The sequence below is a fragment of the Corythoichthys intestinalis genome, chromosome 19 (assembly GCF_030265065.1).
Source record: "Corythoichthys intestinalis isolate RoL2023-P3 chromosome 19, ASM3026506v1, whole genome shotgun sequence".
Taxonomy (NCBI): domain Eukaryota; kingdom Metazoa; phylum Chordata; class Actinopteri; order Syngnathiformes; family Syngnathidae; genus Corythoichthys; species Corythoichthys intestinalis.
Genome location: NC_080413.1, coordinates 1,796,457 through 1,810,132, shown reverse-complemented (window position 1 = coordinate 1,810,132; position 13,676 = coordinate 1,796,457). Strand labels below are relative to the sequence as shown.

At 43.5% G+C, this 13,676-nt stretch overlaps 1 protein-coding gene across 2 annotated transcripts; it reads left to right on the top strand.

The window, feature by feature from the left end:
* The first annotated feature begins 945 nt into the window (after nucleotides 1-945).
* gje1a (gap junction protein epsilon 1a) lies at nucleotides 946-11,783 on the top strand. 2 transcript variants are annotated; one of them, XM_057823128.1, is made up of 4 exons: nucleotides 946-1,271; nucleotides 2,256-2,438; nucleotides 2,500-2,697; nucleotides 10,583-11,783. In XM_057823128.1, the coding sequence occupies exons 2-4, from the start codon at nucleotides 2,313-2,315 to the stop codon at nucleotides 10,778-10,780; spliced, it is 522 nt and encodes a 173-aa protein (XP_057679111.1). In that variant the 5' UTR covers nucleotides 946-1,271; nucleotides 2,256-2,312; the 3' UTR covers nucleotides 10,781-11,783. The 2 variants fall into 2 exon arrangements, with proteins under 2 accessions (XP_057679111.1, XP_057679110.1); XM_057823127.1 differs by having other exon boundaries at nucleotides 946-1,275.
* Nucleotides 11,784-13,676: the final 1,893 nt, after the last annotated feature.

Sequence of the window (13,676 nt, the reverse complement as noted above, 5' to 3'; positions counted from 1 at the left end):
AGCAATAGAACGGAATTTTCTGTGGGCCTTGCAAAGTCAGTCAAAATCCAGAAAAACGGCCGGGAGCGAACTGCCTTGCTCCAGTGAAAATGGCTCGGAGTGAATGAGTTGAGAACACATCACGCAAATAAATCAATCTGATCGCACGGACAATTTCGTTCGGGCTCGAGAGGCCAATAAGGAGCTGGGTCCCAGACTCTATAGCTGGAATAGCGGTAAGTCTGGAGTTCCAGGCTACAGTAAGGGAGCCATCGCCACCACCAGGGATCCAGGGTGGACCCCTGGGCCATCCGTGCCCCCATCAGCCGGCCTTCAGGGATGGGAAGAGGGGACGCACCACCAACACCCGGACCCCCAACGGCTCACCAAGCCCGGGGCAGGACAGGGCATGGCAGAGCAGGCGACATCCAGCCGACACACCGGCATGGAGCTAGCGACCCGCGCCGAAGCACAGGGCGGATACCCAGGCAGAGAAGAGAGGGGCAAACAGAAGCAGAAAAATGCCAAGGAGCCCCTGCGGGGCGACACGAGATCGCAGCCCCAACTTCCCCCCACTCCTATTCCCACGCCCCGGCAAAGTCGCTCTTGCTCTCAGGGCGGAGCTCCAATCTCCAAGTTACCAAAGGCTCCAGAGGGAATGGATCCGTTGTTAATGGAGAAGGTCCTAGAATTGAAAAGAACTCTGAGTTTGCCACATTGTCCGGCGAGCCCCTTCTCTGCTTTGCTCCAGTTGACGCTTTGCTTGTTTTTCTAGAAACCGTAGCCCCCTGCCAAAGGGAAAACTTGAAGGGAACATTAGGTTGACTTGGAATTCTAGGACCATTCAGGCTTAATGGGAGCGCCAGAAGTTTGGAACGCAAACAATCTGCCAGGTTAAACTCGAGTCTCTCATCATATCGGGACGGGTTAGCTCCTGACAGCACGTTGACCAGAAAGACTCTGGAAGGGAGTGCCGCTCGAGTCCATCCACGCGGTCACGTGATAACACGAAAGGGCTTTGTCAGTCGCCGCGGCGCGAGTGATTTGCGCAGGAAACCATATGTCGGCACCGTCAAAGTAAGAGCGCCACGGTAGGTGTCGACCAAAGCTAACCAGGTGGGCGTTTTGCCCGAGGCAACCGGCAGATTGTGAAAGGGTCGGCAGGAAGCGGCCCGGACACGGCGCGCCAATTGACCGTGGGCTTCGCGGTGTCCCGGGACCGCCGCGCCCGCCTTTAGGACCGGCGAGTGGAAAAAAGAGGGGGGAATGAACAACACGCCGCCAGGATTACGGTTGGTGTGTGGACTTGACTTTTCTTTGCCGCTAAACGTACTTTTGCTCGGTCTTTGTCTGGCGTCGGGGACGCCGGCGGCTTCCTTCCTCAATGCTCTTCCAGAAGTATTTGCAGTGCAGGGTGTGTTGTCATCACTTTCTGACTTTTGTCTTTTCTTCTCACAATTCTATCCTCCGACTCGCGATTTTAAACGCGGCACGGACAGGCGGTCGCGCGCACGGCGAGGCCGGGACACGAGAGGGATAAGGGGCGCCACGGCGAGACGTCGCCCGGGCCCGAAAAGGCCAGCTTTGTGTCTTTGTAGCGTGTTCGCGGGCGGCCGGGCCGACCGTCGGAGGTCGTGTTTTTCGCTGACAGAGTCCCGCGGGGATTAGAACGCAGGGAGCGGCCGAGCCGGCCTGCCCGCGGGGCCTTTGTTGGCCTCTCTGTGTCTACTGAGCGAGTCAATTGATGCGAAGATAAAAGGGCAAAAAATATGCATTGACACGGGCTTTGGGGACGAGCGGAGGGCGGTCGTGTCGTCGGGCGGGGCCGCGCGCGCATGCGGGCGGGCGGGCGGGCCCACAAGCGCCCCGGACGCAGAGCGACGGCCCAAACATGTCCTTAAACTACATCAAGAACTTCTACGAGGGATGCGTAAGTGGCGCCGGCGCCTTCCGCTCGGGGAGAGCGGCACTTCAAGTTAGAGTTGAAAACAAGAAAACAAACGGGAGGATGAAGGCTGAGCGGATTGTTTGGGTGCGCGGGGAGTGGATGGAGGCTTTTTGTGGCACGCTGAAAGGCTTTCAGCCTTCAGCTGAGGGCCTCAGTGCTGACAAAAGAAGCATTCACATGGCCTCCACCTCCATCTGTGCACCTGCTCGCCTGCCTGCCTGCCTGCCTGCCTGCCTGTCTGTCTGTCCGCCTGTCCCTATCTGCCCGCGTGTCGGTCGGCAGCGCCGCCTGACTCGTGTTTGTGTGTGTTTGTGCGCGCGCGCTCCAGCTCAGGCCTCCGACCGTCATCGGCCAGTTCCACACCTTGTTCTTTGGCTCGGTGCGGATGTTCTTCCTGGGAGTTCTGGGCTTCGCCGTGTACGGGAATGAAGCGCTGCACTTCAGCTGCGACCCCGATCGCAGAGAGCTCAACTTGTACTGCTACAACCAGTTCCGACCCATAACCCCTCAGGTAGCCGCCGCTGTCGTCGACCCTCGGCCAGACCGGAAATCAGCCCGAGATGTGCTTTCAGGTGTTCTGGGCGCTGCAGCTGGTGACAGTGCTGGTCCCGGGCGCCGTCTTTCACCTCTACGCGGCCTGCAAGAACATCGACCAGGAGGAGATCCTGGAGCGACCCATCTATACCGTCTTCTACATTATCTCCGTTCTCTTGCGAATCATTTTGGAAGTCATCGCCTTCTGGCTGCAGAGTCACCTCTTTGGCTTCCAGGTCTGATCGTTTTCCAATCCCGGCGTCGCTCCTCTCACGTTCGGGCTTGGGCTCACTCGGCGACTATCATCTCCCGTAACTCATTTTTAGTCCACACCTGAAAGGACGATAAGAAGACGATCCCGTTCGACGGTAGATAGGGAAGTGTCACCCGATGGCACCAAAGCATTATTTTGGCGATGATCAAAGCCCTCGGCTAGGGATGTCCCGATCCAATCACGTGATCGGAAATTGGACCGATCGCGCCGTCTTTTTCTGCTTCATGCTCGTTCAAACTGTTTAGCTTGCGTTTGGTACTTAAAGTTAACGATGATTGACAGGTTTGTAGCTTTGATTTTGCCAGAAAAGCTTGGTAGCTCTACGATCAAAGGCACAAATCTGTCAAACACTCGTGCCCCCCGGTGGCCTAAAAATGTAAACGCATGTAATTGTCTTTCCTATAAATGAATTTGAGAATTTTAACATAAAGCTTAATCTTCAATTTTGCGGGGGTTTGATTAGTCAGCGGAGTGAATTTCAGCAAATTCTGTGCAGTTTGTTCGTTATTTGCCGGTTTCAGGACTCCAGAGTGGCTAAGCTAGCGCGAGTCAATGGTGCCTGCTTAGCATGCTAATAAACAACAACATATGCACTAGGGGTGCACGATATCCATTTTTTGAAACAGATACCGATATCGATAACTTCCTGCTCCTCAAAGCCGATACCGATACGATAACCGATAATATATATATAATTTTTAAATGTATATTCACATGGGTTTTTTTGAACACGTGTAGGCCAAAAATACTACTGTTGGACTCAGCATAGAGTTGCCTTTAACCTAACCAGAATTTTCATGATGACATGAACATTATTATAATGAAAAAACAAAGACAAGAACAGTTTTGACTTCAAATTTATTTTTTCAAATAAATAAAATTTGAGCCAATCACCATCAATTAGTAAATATTATTGATGATATGTTCCCCTGAACAATAAGCGCAGACCTAAAACAAATATAAACCCAAAAGGTATTGTGCTTTGTCAGCAGATTAAACATTAGGTGCAAGAGGAGAGGAGACTTTTGTGGTCTTGGTCCATGAAACAACTCAAACGCACACATCCCAATCCACCGACACCGTGCAAAAATGAATATCGATAGGCCCAATAATATATAATGTTATTGGATTTATTGGGATGACGTCATAATTCCTATTATCGGACCGTGCACCTCTAATATGCACGAATTGATGACTAGGGGTGTGACAAACAAGGGCGTAGGTTTGGTCTCAAAATGGCGTACCGCAAGCAACACGTCACTTCCGCTCATTAATATTCATGACATTAGCTACTGTTGCTAAGTAGGGACAAGCCACCGTTTGTCCCTAATAGGAAATGAATGGAAATCGTGTACGAAGGAGATGTTTACAGAGCTAAACCTACCAATTCGCTCCGAAAATGATGTGCCTGATGCCGAAGTGACTGGCAAAGATGTGCAAGAACATAAAAATGTTCAGTTAAAGAGATGGCTTTAGTGTCTAAGGCTGAAAAGGACGAAAAAAACGAGCCGACCTAAGCATAGCTTTAGCTTTTTTTATCGACGCGACTAACAATGACATTCTCCTGTTTCAACAAGCTATCCTTTACCATCAGCCCTGTCTTTCTTATATATCCTCTGGTTGTCCTACGTCTCTTGCCGTTCTTGGGGGTAATTTAGTTAGCTTTGTATAGCGATCGCAAATGCTACTCAGTGACAGCCAACGAACACTTTTTATTTTTTCATTGATAACACATCTTAATCCTATAATTTATTTACACTTCCCCCTTACTAAAGTTTTTTTTTTTTTTAATATATATAACAGAAACGGTAACAGTGGCAGTCAGATACCATTGTAATTCTTTTCAGGTCATTCATTGTCAGACAGAAGCAGTACGGCACAATGTTACGCTACAAAAATACGTTAAAAATATAAAAATGGCTTACCTCTTTGTCCTCTGAAAGACCATGCCAACCCAACATAATGTTTACTGCATATGAAACGTGAATGGATTCGCCGAGCTGGTGTTAAAGTCCGCACAAGTTGATTCGGTCTTCACATTTTTTCCTCCAGAGTTTTTGGTTTCCGGAAACGTATGAAGAAAACATCCTTCATGTGTCGTAATGTCTAGAGTCGTTTCTACAAGTTTCAAAAAAGCAATGCGTGATCGGCATGTTCGTTTTTGAAAGATTACCAGAGAAAAGTAGCACTAATTACGTTGGGTCTATGCGAGGGCGGGTCTATAATGTCCCACTTCGGCTTTACTTCCGCTTTACGATGCGACGTCACGGTCTAAAAATAGTCTGCGTACGGTACGCCATTGGTAGGGACGATTTAACAACAAAACCTGTATGTACACTTTTTGCTGGGGACGGGATATTAATAAAACTAAACAGATTGGGTGAAAGGGGGTCAGGGATACATTTCTTACCAATATGGACCCAATTAATTGATAGGCTAAATGTTTAATACAAAATAGCTCTTTATTGATTTATACTTACTTTCACACTGCAAATTTATAGTACAACGTCTTAATCTGATCATTTTTCTTAAATCTAGTCGAATAATTTTCTCAATCTTGTTTTGAGTGTTAAAGGCTAGTTAATAGATTAATGCATCAGATTCTTCCACTTTAAGTAAATATTACTACAGTATTTATTAGAGGTGTGCGAAATTTCCGATTCTTAGATTATTTGCGATTCGGCCGTGGAAGATTCGAGAACGATTCAAAAACATCCAAATTCCGATTATTGAAATATGTCAAGTAAAGCGGAAGTAAAACACACTCAGCGCGCCGCGCGGTCTTCGGGACGCAATGAGGAACGGCGCGAGAGGAGCTAAACATCATGCTTCTCATTACCCGGCCCCTCGGGTAATGCCAATGCTCAACTCACGGCTCTAGCTCAACTCATGCCGCGAGATAAAAAAAACAACAACATACCTGACTGCCGCTGAAAGCTGCTACAAAGTACGTCCACAATACATAATGTTAAGGTAGATATCATATTTATATAGGACTAGATGCAAAATAGACTCGTGGCGATCGCAGCACATGTAGAGGAAGCTAGATGCGTGCGTTAGTAAACGGCCGCCATCTTAAAGCAGTAGACTTCCCTGCAAAGCTGTTGTAGTGAACCTTCCAAGTGAACCTAATTAACTTTTTATCTAAAATACTCCTAAATCGGCAAAATCTTGACTTGAATCCATCTTCAAAACAGTCTTAAAACTTTCACATGTCGAAAGTAGACAGAAGGGAAATTATGGAATAACGAGCAATTTTCACAACTTTAACGGTTGAGTGACAACATTAATTGAATGTAATTTAAAGCTGCTGATACAGAATGGGGATTTGAGTATATTATTTATTGTTTTTAATCGTTAACTTGATACCGAAATAGTCGTTTATTTAAGCCTGCTGTTTTTTTTGGTTGGTTTTGGTTTTCAATAATCGATTTATAATCGAATCGTAGCCTCTGAATTGTAATCGTAATCGAATCATTAGGTGCCCAAAGATTCCCACCTCTAGTATTTATATATCTAAAAGTGGTCATTTTTCACTTAAATAAAGAAAAAAATGCTTTCAAATAATGTTTTCAACAATATCTATTCTTGAATAAAAAATATACAAACTTTTTGCTTAAAATAAGTCTTAGTAATCAAGTAATCGACTGAAAATCTTATCGATTCATCGAGTAATCGGATAAAACAATTATAGCAATTATAAATATACATGAGAAAACAAGACATTTCATCTAATATTGAACCATTTTCAGTCAATCAATGTCTTTATTTTCGATGTACATTGTTGAAAACAGCCAACAATTACTAGACTAGAATAAAAGACAAATTATCTGCTTTCACTCCCAAAACTTTTAGATCTTATATATTTATATATAATATGGCGGAAAACACAGACAAGACTGAAAAAGCAGTTTCTGCTCTTGCACGCCTCTTTAAAAGAAACTGCTGTATTTTAAGCCAAAACAATTGTTGTGTTTGATAGAACAATATGTCTATATGCTGCCATAGCAGATTCATGGTGCATCAAGCCCCCGAACTATTTTTAATTTGTCCGTTTTACCCCGAAAACCCCCGTTTACAGACATCGCGCAACCGCTTTTGTTTCAACCCAGCCATAAAACGAAGGTAATTAATTATATTTATTATTCAAAATGTCTGTCGTTTTTAGCTTAGAATCCTTCATTGATGTCTCATATTTTGTTTAAAAAAAAAAAAAAACACTTAAAAAAATTACATATTTTTAACTTTTAAACAAATTATGTCAGAATGATAAAAATGGCGTCTGTAAAAAAAGTCACAGATATCTACCTCATAACTATCGATTAATTGTATGTTTTTGTTACTGTGGCATTTTCTCCGATATGTTAGATGATAAATAATTGATCAAAAAAAGTTGGGGAAAAAAAATGTTTAAAAGGGTAAATATATGAAAAAGAAAATCTCGACCATTCCTTGATGTCTGCGATTTCTGCATCGCGACCCTTGTTATATTACCATGTTTCACCCATAAAGTCCCCAAAAAATCCAGTTGTGGCCATTCACAGCTGTGTCTTGACACTCAGTGATACATGCTACATGGAATTTTTGGATCAAAACAGAGTAAGTACGCGATAATATCTCGTTAAAGTCATGGCGTCTGTAATTCTGTTCTCACGTGCTCTCACCTCCAGATAGGGTTTTGCTGTTTAAATTATTATTATTATTTTTTTTTAAATGCCCTCCTGCTCAAAGTTTTTCTTCCCCCAGAAAATTGAAATTTTAAGCTTTCCAATGATGTATCACACATGCATATCGGACAATTTTGAAAGTTGGCTAAATTGGGGTTCTCAGAGCAGAACTTGAAGTCACCTGAGTGTTTTCCGCCATATATACCTTTCGACCTACCTACCTACTTCTTACCTGAAAATGCCATTACGCTTGACAACACACATCACTTAAAAGTTAGGCGTTTTTCCCACGTGTTTCAATTGAATTTGCATTTGGGTCAAGCCATTTTTAAATTCTAGTTAAGTTTTAAGTTAGTCTAAACTGTAAGTCCTGATAGGATTGTGAGTTTTTGCAGTGTTCAAAACAAACGTATTGTAACATATCTGGTTATAATATGGCGGGGATATTTGCATGCGTTCCTGAATGCAACGCGTGACATGCGGGTGTGAGGGAGGTGCGGGTGAGCGAGAGACGTGCCTTTCTGTTGTTGTTGTCGTTCCACAAGTTCCCAAAAAAGAAATAATTGCAACCTAACAAAGCGGGTGACTCTTTGTCAACGTTACAGTATGATACCTGCTGTATTGGAGCACATTAGGGACCAGTGCTACTTGGTGTTTTATCCAGCAATGACGACTGAGTTAAAATTGACAGTTAGCTTTATCATATTTTCATTTTACACCCTCATCACTCTCCAGCGCTAAGTTTTCACAGATTAAATAAAGCCTGTATGTAAGACACATTAGCCACGCATTGACAGTGGTCTTAATTAATAGAAACCTAGCCCTCCACAGGGCTAACGTTACGTGCGCGAGTGACAGTAACGTTAATCTTATCTATTAGCGCTGAGAAGTGTACTGCTTTAAGATGGCGGTTGTTTACTAACAACGCTGACTCTGTCATTTCGCATCTAGTTCAACATATATGTGTTATCTATGAGACGCATCAGATTCTAACTGCTACCACCGTAGCATTCTGCGGGCTAGTTTTTAGCAACAACGGCGTAATTTGTAGCGGCTGTCGGCTGCAGAAAGTTTTTTTTATATTTTTTTATTGCTTCTTCCTCTACGCACGTGACATCAGCGCGTTGTCCTGCATTAAAAGTAGTCCGGGCAAAACATGATGTTTAGAGCTGGCAAAATTAAACGATTCCTCGAGGTGAATAAAATTACTCGGATCAGTTTTTAAACTCGCGTTACTCGAGTTCCTCGAGTATTCGTTTCAGTTCTAGATGTAACTTGTTTATTTAGCACCTTTGGATAACATTGAGAGTCCAACTGAATGTAAAAGAGTACTTATTCACCACCACAAAAGCTTCGGTAGCAAAATGATAAATAATTGGTGAAAAATGTGACAGAACACCGGCTGTGAATGCTTGTGTGTGTGTGTGTGGGGGGGGGGGGGGTCGTTAGCCAATCAAACTTGCGTTTGAGGGGGAAAAAATGGACTTGCCCATTTAGCAAGTCAAAAGGGGGTCAATGTAAGTCTGAACATATTGAAAGTAGGGGTGTGCCATCTTAGGCACCCCACGATTCGAATCGATTTCGATTCAGGTTGCTGCGATCCGATTATTAAACAATGATCGCGGTATTGACGAGGATCGCGATTATCACGATTATCTGTGCATCGTACATTACTACTTAAAACAGTAGCCAAACAAATTTATGTCCATTATTTATTTAAAATATCCCAATGATTCAACAGGAACGATGGAAACATGCCCATACAACAAAAAGCTGCCCTCAAGCTGCTTTTTTATTTATTTATTTTTTACAAGAAAGTGCAAAAACATTACCCATTTTAAAGGGAGTACTTATTTCTCTCAACAATACAATAACATTTACACAGGTGGAATGAATTCCACATTTTCTGGAAACAAAGTGTCTATAGAAATAAGACTTCTTTTAACCAATATACTTTGTTTTCACATAATTATGTACTATTTCACATGTTTGTAGCGTTACCGCTGTACTTAATCGTGGTTTTACAAGTTCTGCTTATGAAATACACGTTAGCTAATTAGCTTAGCGCTCGGCGCTAACTATTAACATCTCAAAAACAACAACAATAAGGGCTAAACAGTACAAGAGTTCGTGTACTCACCTCTTTTAGATGCACACGGGTCTTAGCAACACACTCAGGACATTTTTCAATTGAAATGCCTTAAAACTACTGCTGAACATCTAAATGACAAGGAGCAACGAACTATCTCTCTTCCCCTCTTGCTCTAAAAAAATAACGCGCACAAAAGCGCGACCACAGGTGTTCAGCCATTCCTTACTACGCGGCGAAACGCATGCTTCCACACGCATGTGGAATACATTTTGCCACATACCAAAAAAATAAAAATGCCACAAACCAAAATCTATTTTGCTACATGCAAAAAAAAAATGCAACATGTCAAAATACGTTTTGCCACATGGCAAAATCAATTTTGCCTCATGGCAAAAAAAAAAAAAATGGCACATGGCGAGGTCAATTTTGCCATATGGCAAAAAAAAATGCCACATGGCAAAATCAATTTTGCCACATGGCAAGATTCACTTTGCCACATGGCAAAAAAAAAAAAAAATGACACACGGGAAAATCCATTTTGCCACATGGCAAATACCACTTTTCGTTCTTGGCCCTGCTGAAAAATTGGTTTCAATTGCTCTTTGCTTTTCTCCTTAGGCAGAGGCGTTAGTTATTTTTTCCCCCTTCTGTCACTGTTAGCATGCTATCCTCATTAAAAGATAAAAACCTATAAATGTTTGGGTAGTTTCAGTTAAAGCAGACACTGTATTTTCATCTGTGGGATTTTGACAAAGATCAGATCACATTTGACGGTGATTTCATGCAGAAATGTGAGAAATTCCAAAACGTTCAGACACTTTTTCATACCACTGTTAGTTTGTTAATATCGTTTTTTATTAGCATGCTAAGCAGGCACCATTGACTAGCACTAGCTTAGGAAGTTTTTTTTTCTGAATCGGATCGGGACTCTGTATTGGCAGACTATCAAATTCAGGTGAGTCGGACTCGGGTGCAAAAATATTTGATCGGGACATCCCTACTCTCGACTTCAATATTGTTCGTTGAAAAAAAATATGCAAAGAGATGGCAGCAAAGCACTACTTTTTCCTCTGGTTTGTGTGTTTCAGGTACACCCGCTCTACATGTGCGACGCCAGCGCCCTGGAAAAGACCTTCAACGTAACCAAGTGCATGGTGCCCGAACACTTTGAGAAGACCATTTTCCTGAGCGCCATGTACACCTTCACCGTCATCACCATCCTCCTCTGCATCGCCGAGATCTTCGAAATCCTCTGCAGGCGGCTGGGCTATCTCAACAACCAATGACCGCTTCGGCGCGCAAAGCGTAGCCACCGCCGCCGCGTCCCCGCGTCTCGCTCTCTCGTCGGCCTCGTGGTTAGCGACCGCTGGACTCGTGAAAAACGGGAAACCCGCGCTACCGGCCCGCCGCGTGCCGGTCCCAAATAGTCCGGCTTTCCCCGAGGGAGGTCGTCGTCCCACGGGGCCGCCGGGAGGACGAAAAGGACGCGTCGTCGGGACGTCGCGTGTGGGCCTCGTCCTAAGGAGGCCTCTTGGACCCGGACTGCAGGAGTATCCTTCCTTGCGACTGCGTGTGCGTGCGTGTGTGTGAGTGCGTGCGTGTGTGAAGGCGGGTGGGTCACCTACTCTACATCCAAAAGGATATGTCTCAAAAACAAAGAACTGATGACTTTCAAGTATTTCTAGTAGACAATTCTTCCCAATTCAAAACAGTTTGTCAGGAATCCTCGTTTACTTTCAAGAAATTGCTCCATTTTTGGAAGGAAATATTCAGAAAGAGCTCAATGTCAAGGAATGAAGTAAAAGGTGGTCTGAGCTCGTGTCATTTTCATTGAACAGCATCAAACTTCCCTATTTCACAAGCTTTTGGTCTCATTCCCAAGATGATTGATGACGCTTCACATAACGCCGTTTTTATTTTCTTAATCAGACATCCATCCAACTTTTGTTGTTAAGGTTTCATCTGTTTTTCATCTCAGGTACAATTAGCAGACAAAAGTGGATCACTTTGAATGCTTTTAACACTGGAACTACCGTTTTTTGGGGGGAAATACCAGAAAGGCGTCAAATGACCCCAATACCAAACTGACTACCGTAATTTCCGGACTATAAGCCGTTACTTTTTTCCCCTCATTTTGAATCCTGCAGCTAATAGTACAATGCGGCTTATTTTTTTTATTTATTTGTGTTAATGGGTAACATTTTATTCGACTGTGACGTCATAAGACCATCATAATTATGACACAGTCTGGGCATTAATGAATGCTTATGACCGATGTCATTAAGTGTCATCCGGCAAATTACAGTGGGGTAAATAAGTATTTAGTCAACCATGAATTGTGCAAGTTCTCCCACTTGAAAATATTAGAGGCCTGTAATTGTCAACATGGGTAAACCTCAACCATGAGAGACAGAATGTGGAAAAAAAAAACAGAAAATCACATTGTTTGATTTTTAAAGAATTTATTTGGAAATCATGGTGAAAAATAAGTATTTGGTCAATACAAAAAGTTCATCTCAATACTTTGTTATGTACCCTTTGTTGCCAATAACGGAGGCCAAACGTTTTCTGTAACTCTTCACAAGCTTTTCACACACTGTTGCTGGTATTTTGGCCCATTCCTCCATGGAGATCTCCTCTAGAGGAGTGATGTTTTGGGGCTGTCGTTGGGCACTTTCAACTCCCTCCACAGATTTTTTTATGGGGTTGAGATCTGGAGACTGGCTAGGCCACTCCAGGATCTTGAAGTGCTTCTTACGAAGCCACTCCTTTGTTGCCCTGGCTTTGTGTTTGGGATCATTGTCATGCTGAAAGACCCAGCCACGTCTCATCTTCAATGCCCTTGCTGATGGAAAGAGATTTTCACTCAAAATCACTCGAGACATGGCCCCATTCATTCTTTCCTTTACACAGATCAGTCGTCCTGGTCCCTTTGCAGAAAAACAGCCCCAAAGCATGATGTTTCCACCTCCATGCTTCACAGTGGGTATGGTGCAATTCAGTATTCTTTTTCCTCCAAACAAGAGAACCCGTGTTTCTACCAAAAAGTTCTATTTTGGTTTCATCTGACCATAGCACATTCTCCCAGTCCTCTTCTGGATCATCCAAATGCTCTCTAGCAAACCGCAGACTGGCCTGGATGTGTACTTTCTTCAGCAGGGGGACACGTCTGGCTGTGCAGGATTTGAGTCCCTGGCGGCGCATTGTGTTACTGATACTAGCCTTTGTTACTGTGGTCCCAGCTCTCTGTAGGTCATTCACTAGGTCCCCCCGTGTGTTTCTGGGATTTTTGCTCCCCGTTCTTGTTATCATTTTGACGCCATGGGGTGAGGAGGGAGTTGAAAGTCCGTGTTGCCCAACCACAGCACCAAAACATCACTGCTCTAGAGAAGATCTGGATGGAGGAATGGGCCAAAATAACAGCAACAGTGTGTGAAGAGCTTGTGAAGAGTTACAGAAAACATATGGCCTCCGTTATTGCCAACAAAGGGTACATAACAAAGTATTGAGATTAACTTTTGGTATAGACCAAATACTTATTTTCTACCATGATTTGCAAATACATTCTTTAAAAATCAAACAGTGTGATTTTCTGGGGGGGGTTTTCTCCACATTCTGTCTCTCATGGTTGAGGTTTAACCATGTTGACAATTACAGGCCTCTCTAATATTTTCAAGTGGGAGAACTTGCACAATTAGTGGTTGACTAAATACTTATTTGCCCCACTGTATATGTGAGATGTACTGTAAGTCTGACCACAGTACAGTTCAATGGATGAAGTTTAAAAAAACAACAACTGACTATTATGTTCCATTTGGTTTACACAGAGGGTAGAGGATAAAACTGGGAAGGGACTGTCAGGGAAGTTCAGTTTTGAACCCCAAGACAAGTAGCAATCAATAGCTCAAATAAGAAAGAATCAAACTCAGCCAAGGACTGCCTGCTTCGAGGACTTTATAATAAACAAGATATATATCAAGGGTACAATCAATGTGATCCAGCCAGGAGCTGTAACCACGCAGGAGCCAGGAGTACAACGCAAATACACAAGTCAAGGGTTTATATGCTTGTTGAAAGGGCGTTGCTTACTATGAAACGAAATCTACTATGAAAACATACCGTAATTTTTGGACTATAAGCTGCTACTTTTTTCCTTCATTTTGAATCCTGCGGCTTATAGTC